The sequence below is a fragment of the Gossypium hirsutum genome, chromosome D01 (assembly GCF_007990345.1).
Source record: "Gossypium hirsutum isolate 1008001.06 chromosome D01, Gossypium_hirsutum_v2.1, whole genome shotgun sequence".
NCBI lineage: Eukaryota > Viridiplantae > Streptophyta > Magnoliopsida > Malvales > Malvaceae > Gossypium > Gossypium hirsutum.
This window is the reverse complement of record NC_053437.1, coordinates 7,331,494-7,351,028: the sequence shown is the minus strand read 5'-3', so window position 1 is coordinate 7,351,028 and position 19,535 is coordinate 7,331,494. Positions and strand designations below refer to the sequence as shown.

The 19,535-nt window shown below is 30.5% G+C and overlaps 2 protein-coding genes across 2 annotated transcripts; one reads left to right on the top strand and one right to left on the bottom strand.

Moving 5' to 3' along the window:
• Nucleotides 1-837: 837 nt before the first annotated feature.
• On the bottom strand, nucleotides 838-1,536 carry LOC121213794 (uncharacterized). The gene is made up of 2 exons (XM_041086916.1): nucleotides 1,369-1,536; nucleotides 838-1,097 (listed from the first exon to the last, which is right to left on the bottom strand). The coding sequence occupies exons 1-2, from the start codon at nucleotides 1,466-1,468 to the stop codon at nucleotides 883-885; spliced, it is 315 nt and encodes a 104-aa protein (XP_040942850.1). The 5' UTR covers nucleotides 1,469-1,536; the 3' UTR covers nucleotides 838-882.
• A 15,223-nt stretch (nucleotides 1,537-16,759) lies between these two features.
• Nucleotides 16,760-18,756, top strand: LOC107917077 (cytochrome P450 CYP736A12). The gene is made up of 2 exons (XM_041086915.1): nucleotides 16,760-17,556; nucleotides 17,822-18,756. Exons 1-2 carry the CDS (start codon nucleotides 16,831-16,833, stop codon nucleotides 18,653-18,655), a joined length of 1,560 nt encoding a protein of 519 aa, XP_040942849.1. The 5' UTR covers nucleotides 16,760-16,830; the 3' UTR covers nucleotides 18,656-18,756.
• The last annotated feature ends 779 nt before the right edge of the window (nucleotides 18,757-19,535 follow it).

The window sequence follows — 19,535 nt, the reverse complement described above, 5'->3', positions numbered from 1 at the left end:
TTGAGAGAGATGGGAGGTTTTTGAAGTTTTTTTAAACATTGAAAAAAAATGAAATTTTAAGAAAAAAAATTAGTTTAAGTAAAGACATGAAACGACGCCGTTTTGAGGAGTGAGCCTAGAGGCCAAAATGACATCGTTTTGGCCGCAGACCCGAAAACCAACCCGTTGGCCCTCAAGATCCGCGTGTTTCTGCGTTGAAGGGGTAATTTCGCATATGGCCCTTCCTCTTTTTCGCGACTTTGCAATTTAGTCCTAAACTTTTTTTCTTTCTTACATTTTGCGGCATAATTTCATTTTTATTCATTTCGGTCCAAATTGAAACGGTGCGCTCCAAAGGACTAGGAATAATTTCCCATCTAGTCCTCACCCTTTTTCAGCTCGTTTTAGTTTGCCCCTTCTCTCTTTTTTATTTGTAATTTATGCCTTTAAATCCCATTCAAGCTCCGATTCAGTCCCTTTTATGTTTATTCACCTATTTCATCATAATTTTGACTCTAAATTTTATTTTAATCCCAATTTAATCCTTCGTTGTTTAATTTCAAGCTTTTATTATTTATTTACTCTTTTTTGTTTTATTTATTTATTTGCATATTCATTCGTATATTTTTTATTTTATTTTTATTTTTCTTGTAATTAGAATTTATAGTGTTGTTTACTTCTTTACTTACACATTTCATTATTATTTCATTATCATCATTATTAATGTTTAATTCATTTCTATTGTTTTAGCATTAGAATAATAGTTAATATGATTATTGTTATTATTTGGTGTTATTATAATCACATCATCATTATTATTGTATTCCATTACTTGTTATTTACCTTTTAAATATTTTACTCATATAGTTATCTTCCATTATTTCGTTATTATCGTATTATACATTACGTTTTTAAAATATATATGTAGAAGCCCAAATTTGCCCGGTCCACCAGAGAAAACAAATAAGCCCAAAACCCATTACAATGAAAAGCCCTAGCAGAAAACAAAAGAACCCTAGGCGCCGCACCTAGGGTCTTCTGACCCTCGGTCTTCTGTGCCTCCGTCACATCCAGCGCCGCACCTGCCCTCTGCCCACCTGCTCTAGCAACCCTGTAAACTAGAGGAAACAGGCAAAGCAGAAACGAAACAGTGGCAAAGAGTAACAACAAAAGCAAAAATATTGTAACAAAAATAGCTATAAAAGCCAAGCAAAAACCAATTGTAAAGCTCTCTCTTCGGGGGGGATGATACAATAAAATCAGAAATAAAAGAAAAGAAACTTTGAAGTTTTCATAATATTTGTTTACTGCTATTTTTTCTTTTTTCTTTTTTTACTTTCGTTTTTATATACTAAAATAAAACAAAAAGAAAGGGGAAGAGGAACTCACCGGAGTCGTTCCGTGTCCTTGTCGTCGGAGGCTTCGTCTCCGGTGACAGAATCGGTCGTTGAGAAGGCTGGTGGTCCTTTTTCTTTTGCTTTTTGGGCATTTTAAGGCCAGATTTGAGCTTAGGGGGGCGAGATATAAAAAAACACCCTTATTACCTTCGCCGGCCACCGTGCGCGGTGGCGCTGGCGCCAGCGACCGGGGTCCGGCAAGGTGACTATCGGTCGGAGCTAGGACCGGGGGAGAGGGGCTTTTGAGAGAAAAACTCATTTTTTCTGAAGAGCAAAGAACTGAAGTTTTTTTTAAAAAAATTTTGAGTTATATAGACGGACTAAACGACGTCGTTTCGGGCTGACCACAGTAGCCCTAAAACGATGTCGTTTCACCCCAGGATCCGCGCGTTTCGAGCGTTGGGTTATTTGTCGTTTTAGCCCCTCCTCTTTTTCTATACTTTGCAATCAAGTCTCTTTGGTCTTTTAAAATTGCACCCCATATTTTATTGCTATTTCATTTTGGTCCTTGATTGAACTGCACCGTTTTGGGGGAGAGGGAAAATTTTTATTTTAGTCCCCCCACAATACACCCGTGTTCAGAGGGTCCTCTCCCTTATTTATTTATGGATTTCTCCCCCGAAGTTCTGTCTTAAGTTCAAATTAGTCCCTCTTCTGTCTATTGTTGCTATTAATTAATTTTAATAATGTTATCATTATTTTTACTATTATCATTATGTTTAATACTGTTGTTACTATTACTTACTTTTATTTTATATATTTTTACTTCTATTATTATTATTATTATTATTATTCTCATTTATCAATTTAATATTATTGTTCATGCATGATTATTTATTGTATTTCTTATTTATTATTATCACCATGTATTTATATATACTTTTGATCCCAAGCTTCATTATATATACATGCACATACAAACATGTTTGTATTTTTATGTTCTATACTTATATATATATACACGTATATTACCACCCATGCATATATCTTTTGCATTTTTTTATATAATTTCGAAATACATATATACATATATTTTTAATATACGTTCATGTGAATATTTTATATTTCATATGTTTTACCTATTTTGTAGCTTCAAAATACATTTATTTACATACTCGTATATTTTCATACATTTCATAATTTTTATATATACACATGCATTTTTATAATATGTCTATATAAACATACATACATATATTTTTGTAACTTATTTATATTTGTATGTGCATTTATATTTTTTTATATATTTTAATACATATCTATATATATCTAAATACCCATTTTATTTTCATAAACACGTACATATATATACATATTTATATATCTTTTTTATATTTTCATATTTTTATTCATTTATTTATTTACATTGTCATCATTATTTTGAGAGAATGTTTAAATTTTATTTGCTTATTTACTTGTTATTTTATATTTAATCGATTTGTCTTTTTTTTTCCTCTTTATTGCGGTTGCTCATATTATCTATGTCCACATTGTCGTATTCATTATTGTTATTTTTAACATTACATTGATTTTTTTCTTTAAATTTGTAAGAAAATAAATTTTAAAAATATAAGTAATACTCGATATTTGGGATCTTCGAAAGAATCGAGCCATAACGTATTGGGTTCCGATTTTCTTCGTTGAATCTAAATAAACGAGATTACTCTTTTAAAAAATAATAATAAAAACGAGATTACTCGTTGAATCTAAATACGTTGTGTCCTAACGTATTGGATATGACACGTTGTTTTCTCGAGATGAGGATTTTTTCTAAAAAATAATGAAGGCAGTATTTTGCATTTGGAAATTCAAGAAGATCGTACCCTAACTTACTGGGTTTTAATTTTCACGATGAATCTAAAAACACAAGTTTTTTTTTAAACCAAGCTTTAACGACTTCGGAAATTAAGAAAAGATCAAGTCTTAACTTATTGGGCCTGATCTCTTTTTTCTAAAATCCGAGATAATCTTTTAAATAAGCAAATTTTTAGCATACATTTGCGTATTGGGAATTTGAAACATTGTGTCCTAACTTACTGGATATAATTTTCTTTCTCGATTAACGTGAAATATGCCACTTTTTCGAAGATTTTCAACATTTTAATACAAGTATCGTATTTTTAAAATTCTTCAAAGTTTTCAATTTTTGACATTAAGACCTTAACTAATCAATTAGGTATCAATTTTGGGCGTTACGGGGGTGCTAATCCTTCCTCGTACATAATCGATTCCCGAACCCATTTTTCTAAATTTTGTAGACCAAAATCGTTGTTTTAATAAAATTAAATTATTTATTAAAAACAACCACTTTACGAGGAGATCCGATCACACCTCATCAAAAAGGATTGGTGCGACTCCCGTTTTCGTTTTCTTTTTTCAAAACCCGAGTCGACCCCGTTTTATCAAAAAATGGTGTCAACAATATATATATTTGTTCGCTTTCACACTACATTCGAATAAATTAAACATATATCTTATTAGATATTGCATTAATTCTTGTTCCAATTCGTAATAAGAATTTTTTTAAAAAAATAATAAGGTAATATTTCGCGCTTTTGGGAATTCGAGAAACCGTACCCTAACTTACGGGGTTTTGGTTTCCTCGTTAAACCTAAATAGTAAAATATCCTTTTAAAATTTTAAATAAAAAAAATTAATAAAAATTAAAGGCGAGCTTATTCTCAAAGGTCCTAAATATCGTATCCTAACTTACGGGATGTGGTATTTAGTTACCTTGGGACGAGTGGGTCTTTAACTCTCTTTTCGATTTATTCAAGTTTTATTAACATTAATAAAAAAGGGATCGTATTTTAAAATCTTTTTAAAATTTCAACTTTCGACATTAAGACATAAAGTAATCAACTGGTACCAATTTTGGACATATCGAGGGTGCTAGTCCTTCCTCGTGCATAATCGACTCCCGAACCCGTTTTCTGGATTTTGTAGACCAAAAAAATTATTGTTTTAGTAAATTTAAAATTTTATTAAAATAATTAAATTATGAGGTGATCCGATCACACTTAAATAAAAAGGATTGGTGGCGACTCTCGTTTTAATTTTCGTTTTCAAAAAAGGTCGACCCCGTTTTTCAAAAAAATGGTTTCGACAATACGTATATTAATGTGCACCACACAACTATTAAAAACTAGTTTTTATATAAATTTATAACTTTATAATTGTATAAAAAGTAACGGTAAAAGCAATATGGAGACCTCCATATGTCTTAGGGCTAGAACTCTAGTCTGGAAAACCGTGTAATTTTAGGCGATTTCTTTTATTTAAATCTTCCTAAGTCAGTCTAACTCTTGAAAAGTGAGAATTCTTTCTAAAATCCTTTAAGCCACTGAAAAAAAAACGAAAATAATCTTGAAAGAGAAAAAAGCCACGAATGAACAGAATAGCCATAAAAAAAGAGTACACACTACGTGTTTGAGTAAATGCTCTCAAAAGTCTTCTTTAATTCAAGAACAAAATACAAAGAGATGATTATAAATAAGGGAGAAGAGCTCTATTTATAGTTGATCTCCCCCCAAATCCATCGGTATAGATTGAATTACATCAACTAAGATTAGTGTCTATCTACAAGATGAGAGTCCTAAGGGTTTTAAACTCTATACATATCTATCTTTTAGGATTTACAATAATTACCTTGGTAACTTTAGTTTTACGGGAGTATTTCACTAGGACACTAAGACTTCAAGTAGATGAGCTTCAAGTCTTTTTTGCCTTTCCACTGGCCGATCTGTAACTTAACTCATTGTACTACTCCCTCAATTGGGACCTTTTCAGAATTTACAATCATGATCTTCTTGGTCAGAAGGGGTACATTGAGAAAGTTCTTTGTAGATTCAATATGAAGAATGCTAAGGCTGTTAGTACTCCTTTAGCAGCCCATTTTAGACTTTCATCAGCTTTGTTTCCACAATCAGATAATGAGATTGAGTACATGTCACATGTTTCATACTCTAGTGCAGTGGGATCTCTCATGTATGTTATGGTTTGTTCACGTCCAAATTTATCATATGCAGTCAGTGCAGTTAGTAGATACATGGTGAATCCCGGTAAAGAACATTGGAAAGCAGTTCAGTGGATTTTAAGATACTTATGAGGTACTACTGATGTTTGATTACAGATTTGAAGAACTAGAGATAGAGTCATTGGGTATGTTGATGCTGACTTTGCTGGAAACCTTGATAGAAGAAGATCTCTCACAGGTTATGTCTTTACAATCGGATGTTGTGCAATCAGTTGGAAAGCCACTTTGCAAACTATAGTTGCTTTGTCTACCACTGAAGCTGAGTACATGGCGATTACTAAGGCTCGTAAAGAAGCTATGTAACAGCCCGATTTTGGGTCTAGATGGAACAGTGATTTCGGGATCACAAATCCGACAAGGAAATAAAGTGATAAAAAAAGGTAATTGAGTTATGTCAACATTGGAAACTATATTATGACATATAAATTCAAGAAAGGATTAAATTGCAAAAGTGAGAAAAGTTTTGTTACCCAAAAGTAAATACGTAAAATTTGAAGGGTTAAAGTGTAAATATAAAAAATTTGAAGGACCAATAGTGTAAATATTTTAAGGGTGGAATAATCTAGAAACTAAGGAAGATGGATGAATTGGGACCAAATTGAATAGATGAAAAATTATGAGGGACTAAATTGTAATTTTACCAAATTAAGTGATGACTCAAGGATGGAATTTTAAAAGATCTAAAGGGCAAAATGGTCAATTAGAAGAAAGAGAAATCTAGAAAATAATGATGATGTTAAAGATATTTTAGATTAATAAATAAATATTAGTTTATTAATATTTTAATTTGATTTTTAAATGATATTTTATTATTTTATTATTATTTTATTTAGTGTATATATATGGAAGAAAAGATGAAGAATCATCATCTTCTTTCCCATGCAACTAACGTATGAAGAGAAAAGAAAGAGAGAAACTTTCTTTTCTTTACAATTTGGTCCTTTTACCAAAAACTCACCATTTTCACTTAGAAATCAAAAGAATTTCCATATTCATCAAGAGATAAAGATAACAAGGAGACTATGGGGAGCTAGAATATCAAGTTAGATTCAAGAAATAGAAGCTGGAGGAGGGAGAAAATCAAGTTAAAGATTGAAATCAATGGCATAAGGTAAGAACATCAAGATTTTTATATACTTTTGAGTTTGATATTATTGAAAAAGTAGGAGATTAATGTTAAGGTAGAGTTTCATTATATAAGGTTCTATATTCTTGTTATGTTAGTAAAGGGAAATAAGAGAAAGTGATGGAAAATATTGAAGAGAAAGGAAAGGAAAGTGTTATAACTTTAGTTATCAACATTTTACACTAAAACATTTTTGAGACAGCAGCAGAAGTCTGAATTTGAAAATCTATCAAAAATCGTATAAATGGAATTAAAGAATGAAAAAAATATGAAATTAAATCTTATTGAGTCTAGTTTCTCATAGAAGAAACGGTGTAAGAAATGTAATTGTAAATTATGAGATATAATAGGTTTTGTGAGATAAGGTCAGAATGATTTCGGGTTTCCCTGTACTGACTTTGGAAAATCATCAAAAATTGGAGAAAAATAATTAGAGGCTTAAATTTATATTTTTAAATCCTTAATGAGTATATTTTCAATATAAACAAATGTTAACATCATTATAATTCTATATGAGGATATAATTAATTTTTAATGAAGAAGGGTCGGGACTATCAGACAGCAGAACAGGGATGACTTTAAAGAATAAACTGTACTTATTCGCTAAATAAAAAATTCTTAAAATTTTATGGTAAGAAGATATGTGAGTCTAGTTTTAAATAAAATTAACGGATCTTAATTTGGAGTTCTGTATCTCAAGATATAAATAATTTAGTGACTATGACGCAAGTGGACAACTTTGAATGAATATATAAGTAAATGGTGAAATTATAGCTAATGTCCTATAAGCATGTTATATACATTAAGGATGTGGAATGGAGAGGAGGAGGAGGAAAATATATGATAATTCAACTAGCATGAGTTTTCATTAAAAATGACCAATTTACATGTTTTAGGTTCAGGGACTAAATTGAACAAATGTGAAACTTTAAGGGTAAATTTGTAAAAATGTCAAAAAGTGACCAAATTGCATAAAATGAATTGTTTTAGTATTTAAATTAGTAAATTGAATAAAATATTAATTTAGATCAAGATTGGGTGGAAATTTGAGAAAATAGAAAATTACCAAAATATCCCTAAATTTTGGTATTTCTACAATTTAGCCTGGTAAGTTCGTATGAACTATATTCTGTATAATTTTAATTAAAGTGAATGTTATTTGATGATGAATATTATATAGATATGTGTTTTATTATTGAAATTGAATTATTATTGGTAATATATGCAATTATTAGATGCAGCGAGATGATTATCAAAAGCTCGATTATGGTTGGTAGGAAATGTTGCATTATTTATATTGTGAAGAATTATAAAAGTATGTTAATAATTTTAAAGTTTTAATAATTAATGGAATTTTATAACTCGGTTCAATACGTTTACAAGTGTATGTGTTCTGGTAATGCCTCGTACCCTATTCTGGTGTCGAATATGGGTAAGGGGTGTTACAAGCTATTTGGTTGAATGGACTCTTTAACGAACTCAATGAAGACCTTCAAATCTATACAATATTTTGTGAGAGTCAGAGTGTCATCTTCCTTACAAAATATCAAATGTTTCATGAGAGAACAAAACACATTGATATTCGGTATCATTTTGTTCGTGATATTATTGCTCGTGGTGATATTGTTGTGAGCAAAATTAGTACTCATGAAAATCCTGCAGATATGATGACTAAGTCACTTCCTATAACCAAGTTTGAGCATTGCTTAGACTTGATTGGTGTTCAATGTTGAAGTTAAATCCTTAAGGGGTTTTATGGAAGAGGTAGAAAACTTGTTCGTTGAGAGTTCGCGATGAAGAACTTGTTCATTGAGAATTCGTATCAAGGTGGAGATTGTTAGAATTAAGTGACCCGAATCCTTATTTAAATAAGATACAGTAGTAAAATAAAATAAAAGTAAAATCCCTATAGAACTATACTTCTTTTATTTTATTTTAGAATAAGGATTTTTAAACCTTATTAAACTCCATCTATTTTATATTGATTAGAATAACATGTTTCAATCTTACTACATTCCTATTAGAATATGGTTTTACAAGCCTATAAATAGACATAGTCTACTCCTCTTGTAATTATTCGAATTCGACATAGTGAATTATCTTTTCCTCTACCCGTGGTTTTTTTCCCTAAAGGGTTTCCACATAAAATTTGTGTGTTTTTATTTTTATTTCTCTTTTCTTTGCGATAAATTGTCATTATCGACATTCTATTTTTTACAATTAATAATATTTTTATTTGATTTTAAATTTAAAAAAAATTGAAATATAAAATGTTAAAAAATAGTTTTTAATATTAAAGCTAAAACTTGAAATTAATGTTTTAACATTAATTTTAAAAATTAATAGTTATTTTAATAATTTGAATAAATTAAAATCACAATTAATTTTATCTATTATTAATATACACCTACAAATTAAATAAAATTCTACTATCAAATATTTATGATATAATTCAAAATTTATTTATTTTTGAATATTATATAATTTTAATGATTTTCAGTAATGATTACTTATTAATGTTCTTTTATATAAATTTATATTATTCTAAATGCATAAAAAATAACCGTAAAAGCAACATGGAAGGTTATGTATTAAAAGGTGAATTCTTGCCTCATTTAAAAAGGGTAGTCACTAAACAATTAACTTTGATCTATTTTGATCTCTCAATTATTAATTTTTTCAATTTAGTAACTAAACTTTTCAAAATTAAATATTTTAGTCACTCTCCCATTAGTTACCGTTAGATGAGTAGTGGAAAGCTAATGCAAGTTTTATTTATTGGTCTAATAACAAATTTAGCTATCTAATATTTACACATTTTATTAATTTGATCCTAAATATTAATAAATTTAATAAATTTAACCCTCAATGTTTAGGATAATATTTTACATATATAAACTTGACATTGACAAAAGAGATCCGACCACTAAAAGTTTAGGGTAAATTTTTAAAAATCAAAACTTGACCTTTTGAATATGTTGAGAGCTAAATTTATTGAATTTTTTAGAATTTGAACTAAAATGACAAATTCTGCAAACATTAAAGGCTAAATTTGTTGATTTTTTTTATATTTGAGATCAAATTGATAGAATGTGTAAACATGAGAAGGTTAAATTTATTATTAGACCAAAAAAAAAAGGTTCACGTCAATTTTTCGTTACTCATCTAATGGTAACTAACATGAGAATGATCAAAATATCTAATTTTGAAAAGCTTAGTGATTAAATTAGAAAAATTAATTGTAACACCCCTTACCCGTATCCAACACCGGAATAGGGTACGAGGCATTACCAAAATACATACACTTGTTAACGTATTTAACCGAGTTATAAAATTTCAACTAAATTAAAACTTTCAAAATAGTTAGAATGCTTCTATAACTTTTCACAATATATCCTCAAAATATTATAATCATAATAATTAGGGCCTACGAGACCCGGTACATACTCATACAATTCAATGCTTCATTTCCATTTCATTTAATTCGCAATTTCTCATGCTCACAATTTAGATCATATCACTAGCAATTTCCATTTAATTCACGTACAATTCAATGTCCCTAAGTTTAACACTAATACGTATTTACCATTTAACTCAACGTTTATCGATTATATCATTCAATAACACATTTATGAAATTCTTAATTTTGCAATGAAAATATCACTTTAGCTTAAATAACAACATCATCCTGGTATAAATACACTACCACTTATTCATTTACTTTAATTCATTTGGGCCCATTTGTCACTTACCATCCTTAATCAAATTAGGGAACGGTTACGGAAAATTGAGTACTTCACTTTCACTTTGCCATAGTATAACTATGGTCTTACGTATGATCACTTATCACTTGTCCCTGATCAGATAAGTGTAGCCACTTATCACTTTGTTTCTTGATCAGATAAGTGTAGCCACTTATCACCTATCACTTTGTCACTTGATCAGAAGTACTCAAATCCGGCGTTCCGCTCAATTTGATCATTTATTCAATTTTCGCATTTTTATTTTATTCTCATTTCATCAATAAATATATCTCATCATACATTACATAACTCATGAAATTAACATTTAATCATTAAATTTCGGTCATATGAACTTACTATTTCATTATCTTACCACACTTGTTTCCTATGCACATCACACAAGATATAAACATATCATTCAACCATAGTCACAAGCTAGTATATTTAAACATAACTCTTTTTGGAACTAACCACATGATAAACCATTCATGAAATTATTTCATGCCAAATCATATACCGAATATACGATACACACATACTATGAAACTTTATTTTCACACATGAGCTTAAACCAAAACCAATAATGCACAAATATAAGCATTATTTCTATTTCATCGTTTATCAATTATAATCAAGCATATGACCAATTATACACAAATCATTCATATACTTCCCAATTTTCCTCCTGCTCCTCTCCATTCCACATCCTTATTGTGTATAACACACTTAAACAACATTAGCTATAATTTCACTATTCACTCACATGTATATTCAAAGCTGTTTATCCGAATCAGAGTCACTAAATTATTTTTATCCGGAGCTACAGAGCTCCAAATTAAGATCCGTTAATTTTCCCTGAAACTAGACTCACATACCTTCTAACCATAAAATTTTCAGAATTTTTGGTTCAGCCAAATAGTATAGTTTATTCTTTAAAGTTTCCCCTGTTTTGCTGTCTGACAGTTCCGACCACTCTTCACTAAAAATTAATTATCTCATTGTACAGAATTTGGATGATATTTATATTGGTTTCTTCTGAAAATAGACTCATTAAGGATTCTAATCATATAAATTATAACTCATAATAATTTTTGTACAATTTTTAATGATTTTCCAAATTCAGAACAGGGGAACCCGAATTCATTCTGACCTTGTCTCACAAAATCTATTATATCTCATGATTTACAATTTCATTACTTACACCGTTTCTTCTATGAGAAACTAGACTCAATAAGCTTTAATTTAATATTTTATTCACCCTCTAATTCAATTCCCAAAATTTTTGGTGATTTTTCAAAGTCAGACCACTGCTGCTGCCCAAAACTGTTTAGTGTAATATATTGATTACCAATTTGACTCTAAACTTTTAATACATGATAATTTCGTCCCTAGGCTTGGAAAATGAAATTCTTGCAATATAATCCTTGATTCAAGCCTAGTATTTCTCATACATATCAATAAAAGCCCATAGATTCCATGAAATTTTAGAATTTCTCCATGATTTCAATACTTTTCAATTTAATCCCTAAAACATGTTTTCATCTAAAATTCTTTAATAAAACACCTTTAAACATCCATTAACATCTCAATTTCATCACAAAATAACAACAATCATATGAACTTATCATTAGTATCTTCCAAAACTTTCAACAAAATGAGAAACTAGTAGAATACTAAGTTGGACCTAATTGTAAAAGTCTAAAAATATAAAAATTTCAAGGACAAAGCAAGAATTAAACTTACTTGAAGCCAAAATATGGAATACCAGCTCCAAACCCTCTTCCATGGCTGTCTCCCCCCGAAATTTCAAGAAGAAATGGTCTTGAAATGCTTAAAATAAATTTGGCCACATAAACTTTATTGTAATTCCAATTTTGTCCTTAATACATTAAAATCTTAGATTTTTTTAACGGTATGTCATCTCAGCCCCTAAATTGGTCCATTTTCTCTTTTAATCCTTCCTTATTTAATTGTTAAGCTATTTAATCACTTTAGCAAGTTTTGCATCTTTTTAATTTAGTCCTTTTTAATTAATTAACTGCCAAAACATTAAAATTTTCTGACGAAACTTTAACACTACCATATTGACACTCCGTAAATATTTATAAAAATATTTATGGCTCGGTTTATAATATCGAAGTCTCGATACCTCTTTTTCTCAATTTCTTGACTTAATAAATTTTTATAAAATACAAATTACTAATTTAAAAATCTCTTAAAAATCATATTTGGCTCGTAATTATTGATAATAAAATTTACGAGCTTATTTTCTGAATTTGGTGATCTCGTACCACTGTTTTCGACATTTTTGAAAATCGGGCTATTACATTAATAATTGAATGACCAAAATAGAATAAAGTCAATAGTTTAGTGATATTTTTGTACTTTACCCTTAAAAGAAAAGCAAGTGAGGACTTTTTTAGTGGAATATATAGTTATACAGTTTTCATTTATTCAAGTGTTTGGTCTAATGGTAAGATATTTTGCATACCTAAATAGAGATACAACTTTGAACCTTAGAAATAGTCTTGTTGAAAAGAATAACCACGAACCCTGAATATGAATTGTAATAAAAAAAGTGGTTGCATACACTACACCAAAATAGGCTTTTAGCGGCGTTTTTAGTGGCGTTTGGACAAAAAACGCCGCTAAAAATTAAGTATTAGTGGCGCTTTACATAAAACGCCGCTAAAGACCGAGCATTAGCGGCGTTTTCTCGAAAAGCGCCGCTAAAAACCTAAGTCCAAACCTTTCGGGGCTTTTAGCGGCGTTTTTGAAGAAGTGCCACTAATGCTCAGGCTTTTAGCGGCGTTTTTTAGAAAGCACTGCTAATGCTCATGCTTTTAGCGGCGTTTTAAAAAAGCGCCGCTAATGCTCAGACTTTTAGCGGCGTTTTTGAAAAAGCGCCGCTAATGCATTTTATCTGTCTATTTACTATTTAATTTGTTTATTTATATTAATTAAAATTCAATTTATTTTTAATTGAATATTTTTTAAAAAAGGTTAAATTTGAAATAATGACACGTAGAAATAATTTCAAATAAAAAAACATAGAAATATACTTGTTAAAAATGGAAAAAATTAAAATACTATTATTTAAAATAATTTAAAAATTTTTAGGGTACATGACTGATTTATTTTTAATTTATATATTAAATAATTTCATATATAATTGTAAAAGATACAATAGTATTAATTTTAAAATATTTAATTAATTATCATTATAGTTTAGGGTTTAATATATATGGTTTAGGGTATATGGTTAATTTAGGATTTAAGGCCGGTTTAGGAGTTGCAATTTTAAGGTTTATAGATTATGGAATTAGGGATTCTGGTTTAAGGGTTGTGATTTAGGGGTTAAGGGTTAGGGGTTAGGGATTCGGGTTACGGTTTAGAGTTTAGATTAATTAGTGTTTTTAATTTATATATTAAATAAGGTTTAGGGGTTAGTAGTTAGGGGTTTGGGGTTAGAGTTAGAGGTTAAGAGTTAGTGATTTAAGGTTTAGAGATTCGAGGTCGGGTTAGGGGTTTAGGGTTTATGTTTTATGATGTAGGGTTTAGGAGATAGGGGTTTAGGAGATAGTTTAAATTATTTAAGAGATAATAGATCAATTTTATATATATTAAATGGTTTAGGATTTAAGGTTTACTTTAGATTTATTAAATGATGAAAATTTATACAATTAATTAATGTTTTTATATTTAAAAATATTTAATCTAAATTTAGATTAAATGGTTTAAACCATTTGATATATTTAAATATTAGATTTAAAAAAATTGATAAATAAATATATTGAGTTTTAAATTTGAACTATGAAATTATAATTATCTTTTATTTAATAACAATTTTCCATTTAAATTCAAATATGAAAATTTTTTTGGACCTTAGAAATAGTTTTGTTGGAAAGAATAACCACACGAACCTTGAATATGAATTGTAAATAGACATAAACAATAAAAAAAACGGTTGCATACCATATTACATAAATATAACATGCAACAATTATTAAAATATTTATTATATACAAAATTATAATATATATAACTAATATGAATTTCTCCTCTCAATAATTCATGTAGTGTAAAGTAATTGTACACATTTTTTTTGGTAGAAAAAAAGATAGCTTAAAGCGAAAAACTCAAAAAATGACACTAGTGACTCAAAGTAAGAACATAATCCGCCTCAATTAAACTTCTAGCTAATTGCGGTGGTTCTTCAAACCAATGAATTTATGTGGAAATAGTCGCCATACACTTGGCCATATGATCAACTACTGTATTTTGCGACCTCGAAGTAAGAGGAACAAGGATCTTCCAATTCCGACTCAATAAATGATGGATAAGGCGCATTTCAGTCAAATGACTATCTGCAACTCTGCCAGCTAAAATCAATTCAACTAAGAGAGTATTATCACATTCTACTTCCAACTGTCGATAACCTTTTCTCCATGATATAAGTAGGCCTTTAAGTAAGGCTCTCGCCTCAATCTTGAAAATTGAATCATTTCCTAACTTCATCGAAAAACCACTTCACCACTAGCTGTCGGCACCGCTAAACACTCCCCCAATGCCCGCAAATGAGTTATTTCTGGATACAACTCTATCCGTATTAAATTTAACCCATCGTCTGGTTGGACATGTCCCCTGGTTAGTTGTCACCCTCACATCATGCAATCATGCCGTGTTGAACCACTTGTAACTTCTTGCCCAACTTATATCTGTATCCACATTTTCCTTCCCATTATGGTATGCTGAAAACAAATACATGTTACCCAATACAATTAAAATTCATATATTATTTTATTATATGATATTATAATTTATAATATTTTATAAATATATATACTTTACATCACGTTAGATTTATCCAAAATAACTATATGATTTTAGGTGTCGGCATTTGTGATTGATCCAGTGGTCCCTGCAAGTAATGGCCATTGGCTCATTATAATTGTTTATAATTTTTTGTTATCCCGACAAATCTATGAATTAATAAATACAATTGTAGCTAAAAGAAGGAAAGCCTTCGCAAATAGACCAGCAGATTTAGGTGGATGAAAAGTATGTATAATTGTTTTCCATCATGAAAAATAATATTTTCCATCAATTGTAATAATTTTGATTGATATAATAACAAATTAAACCATCAATATTTTTATATTCTATTAATTTAGTCCTAGTTTTTTAAAAAATATATGAAAAGTATGTATAATTTTTTTTAAAAATCTAAAAATGTTCAAATAGAATATATAAAAAAATTTACTTCAAATATATTTATTAAAAATAGACAATGTAAAAACTATTAATGACACTTTAACGTGTCAAATATTATGATTCGTCAAAAATTTAAACGGGATGCATTCTTCAATTCTCGGATCAGAGTATGACATCCATCTAAATTATAATACGAAATTATAAATTTCATACCTACCTAATATTAAATTTCAAATCCTTACATAATTATTATGTAACTAAAAAAATTCAAAAACAAACCTCGACTTTTAACCATTGATTTAACAATAACCAAATATCTTCAAGTTTATTAGTTTCAAATAATATGTTATTCCAAAAATATAATAATGAAAAAAAGATAATATGATAACTATATTATTAAATGAATGTTACCTTATTACGAGTAATAATTGATAATGAGAGTTTTTTCGGGATGTAAAAATGGTAAGCGATACTATACCCATGATTGAAGGAATATACAACCACCGATTTTAATTTTTGTGCTTCTGTTGTCCTACACATCTTTCGATACAATGTAGCCAAGACAATTGATCCCCAACTGACTTGCCCAGTTTCTTTTAGGTTAATTAGTTATAGGTGTCCCCTTAAATATACCAAATTTTGAGATTTATATGACATTAGAAGACCCCCGATTAACCTTAGTATAAATGCTCGAGTTAATTGTTGTCTTTCAACTACACTAGAAGAGTTTTGTGATGTGAGAAATTATCTTCTAACCATTTCATATATATTTGATTACCACTAAACTTGCCTGACACCTTGCCTAATAGCTGGTGGCAAATTGGCCTCCAATCCCCAACCGTAATGACTGCCTCATCAATTGGTAGATCGAGTTGTAATGATACATCCTTAAATGTAATCGTACACTCTCCGCACGAAAGATGGAATTTATGTGTTTCGGATCTCCATCTCTCAACAAAGCACTGATAAGTGCAGACTTCAATTTAGTCTCGTTGAGCATATGAGACATGTGTAAGAATCTCACCTCTTTCAAGTATTATTCACTAACACGTGGTGCTCTTGCACTTAAATTGCGTGTATATAAATTTCAATAATTTAATCTTCATCTTGGTTATACAAACATAAAAAATAAAATAAAAATTATAAGAATATTTTCTTACCATGTAAATAATTCAACTGGAAAAATAAGCCCGCAAAAATCAACTTTTTTCCTTACATTAAAAAAAAAAGTCGAACTCCCTAATTTTATTTAAATCGACATATTTGGCGAATTCTCCCGACTTGCAGCTGCCATCGGTTGCTTCCATCTACAAGTACTCAATCAATCAATCCCCAATGACTACCAGCTATTGTGATTGGCTTCCCTCCCAAATGTCTTCTTCAACATTAACCTTACTCTTCGTCCTCCTTGGAACTCTCTGTTCCTTTATCTACTTCTTCAGCTCACCAAACCGCAACAAAAATGGCCGGAAACTTCCACCCGGTCCTGCCCCTCTTCCCATCATAGGTAACATCCACATGCTAGGGAACCTCCCACACCATAGTCTTCACTATCTCGCCGAAAAATATGGACCCATCATGTCGATAATGCTAGGCAAAGTACCAACCATCGTGGTATCATCACCCGAAGCCGCTGAACTGTTCCTCAAGGTCCATGACGTCGTTTTTGCTTCCAGGCCTAAAGTCCAATCCGCGAAATACTTGGCATATGGTGGCAAGGCCGTTGGTTTTACCCAGTACGGTTCTTACTGGCGAACTGTACGGAAATGGTGTATTTTGCATTTCCTCAGTGCTTCCAAAGTTGAATGCTTTGCCCCGATAAGGAAGGCGGAGGTGGGGTTATTGGTTGAATCAGTGAGAAAGGTAGCTGCGGCGGGTGAAACAATAAACCTTAGCCAGGCGGTGGCTAAGGTTCTTGAAGAAATGATGTCGAAAGTGTTATTCGGGCGGTCCATGGATGATAAAATCTATTTTAAGCCGCTGGTTGATGAGGCCCTGCACTTATCTGGGGTTTTCAATCTCTCGGATTATGTGCCTTTCCTTGCTCCACTTGATCTTCAGGTAACGTTTTTTTTTTCCTCCTTATATCCTGTTTTTTTATGTACTATTTTTCTTTTTCATAATTTATTTATTTTTTCGTACTAATAGTAATACCAATTTTAAAGCATAATAAATTGTGTTATAGTAATCTTATAAGATGCAGAGTGAAACTCGGAAGTCTTAATATTTGGTTGAATGACTAGTTGGTTTTTTCACAAAGAATAATTATAATGAAAAATACAATTAATATAAAACTGATTCTATCATATCTATCTTTACGCTGCAGGGATATACAAGAAGGCTTAAGAAGGTGAGTAGTGGCCTTCACGAATTTTTTGAGAAAATGATAGATGAATACCAACAAGGGATTAACATGGATGACCAAAAACCTTATAGAAGTTTCTTTCAAGTGATGGTTTCGTTGTTGGATACACCCATAAACCCTAACGATAAAGATCAACCCTACATCATTGGTAGAGAAAACATCAAGGCTATAATGGTGGACATGGTGGCAGCTTCCTTCGACACTACATCCACGGCCATTGAGTGGACATTTACAGAACTTCTAAAGCATCCTCGAGTCATGGTTGCTCTCCAGAAAGAGCTAGAAAGTGTTGTCGGAAGGAATAGAATGGTAGAAGAGTCGGACCTACCGAAACTTGCCTATTTGGATATGGTCATCAAAGAGAGTTTCAGGTTGCATCCGGCGGCACCGTTGTTAGTCCCGCACGAGTCGACCGAAGATGTCACCGTTAATGGGTATTTCATACCTAAGAAGTCGCGGCTTTTGGTGAACACTTGGTCCATGGGGCGAAACCCCAAGATATGGTCGAGCAATGCCGAAGAGTTCTTTCCAGAAAGATTCAAGGATAGGAAGATAGACCTTCGAGGGCATGATTTCGAACTCATTCCGTTCGGAACCGGTCGTAGAGGATGTCCCGGAATGCAGTTAGCTCTAATCAGCATGCGTCTTATTTTAGCTCAATTAGCCCATTGCTTTGATTGGGAGTTGCCTGATGGGATGTTGCCTATTGAACTCGACATGACCGAGAAGTTCGGCCTTTCGTTGCCGAGGGCTAATCATTTACTTGTAAAGCCGACTTATCGTTTAATTGCTTAAAGTTAAGGTTGTAAATCAACATTTGGGTTGTTGTTTATGTTGATTTATCAAAATAAATAAATGAGAATAAACAAATAAAACCTATTCTAATGGAGACTTAATCCTTTGGTTTATGTTGAGAGAATGATGTAGGGGACTTAATTAAGGTGTCGCTGTTCTGTTCTGTGTTTCCATCGCCAATTCCATCATGTCTTTCGTTAAGAGTTTTGACTTTGCTCTCTGTGTTTTTGGGGTTTTGTAGTGAAGTTTGCGGTTTGGGTGCCCATCATCATTATCATGATTTAGAATAAAATAGAATTATTTTCATAAAACTATGAACATTGTCGAATTAAAACATGATATAGAAGTATTAAAAATAATTAAAAATATCGTGTCATGGAAAATAAAGTAAATACGAAAAAAATATGTTAACGTACAAAATTTTACATAAGAAAAATTATTAATGTATAAATAAATATAATCTTATAAAAGCTTACAAATGAAAAAAAAATAGAACATAAAAGAAACATTTTAAATAAATAAATAAATAAATTGACACAACACACAGAATAAACAAAAAAAAAAGAAATTCTAAATTAAATTCGTTGGGACAATTATAAACTATGTAAAACAAGACACTACACAAAAAGTAATATAAGCATACCCACGAAAGAATTGTAGACATAAAAAGCATACCCAAATCTTTCGGTATAGATTGAATTACATAAACTAAGATTAGTGTCTATCTACAATATGTAATGACCCAAAATTCATGGGCATCGAAAAAGTGCAATATCGAGCCTTCGTCTTAGTAAACCGAGTCCGTAAATAATTATTAGGAGTAATTATGAGTCTAGTGATGTGCCCGATTAAGTTTTAATTGAATGAATTTAGTTTAAGT

Coding starts and splice junctions, on each gene's coding strand:
- LOC121213794 (XM_041086916.1), bottom strand. CDS start 1,468: ATGCCCAAAAAGCAAAAGAAAAAGGACCACCAGCCTTCTCAACGACCG. Junction 1,098..1,368: donor AAGGACACGGAACGACTCCG/GTGAGTTCCTCT, acceptor TGTTTCCTCTAG/TTTACAGGGTTGCTAGAGCA.
- LOC107917077 (XM_041086915.1), top strand. CDS start 16,831: ATGACTACCAGCTATTGTGATTGGCTTCCCTCCCAAATGTCTTCTTCA. Junction 17,557..17,821: donor TTGCTCCACTTGATCTTCAG/GTAACGTTTTTT, acceptor TTTACGCTGCAG/GGATATACAAGAAGGCTTAA.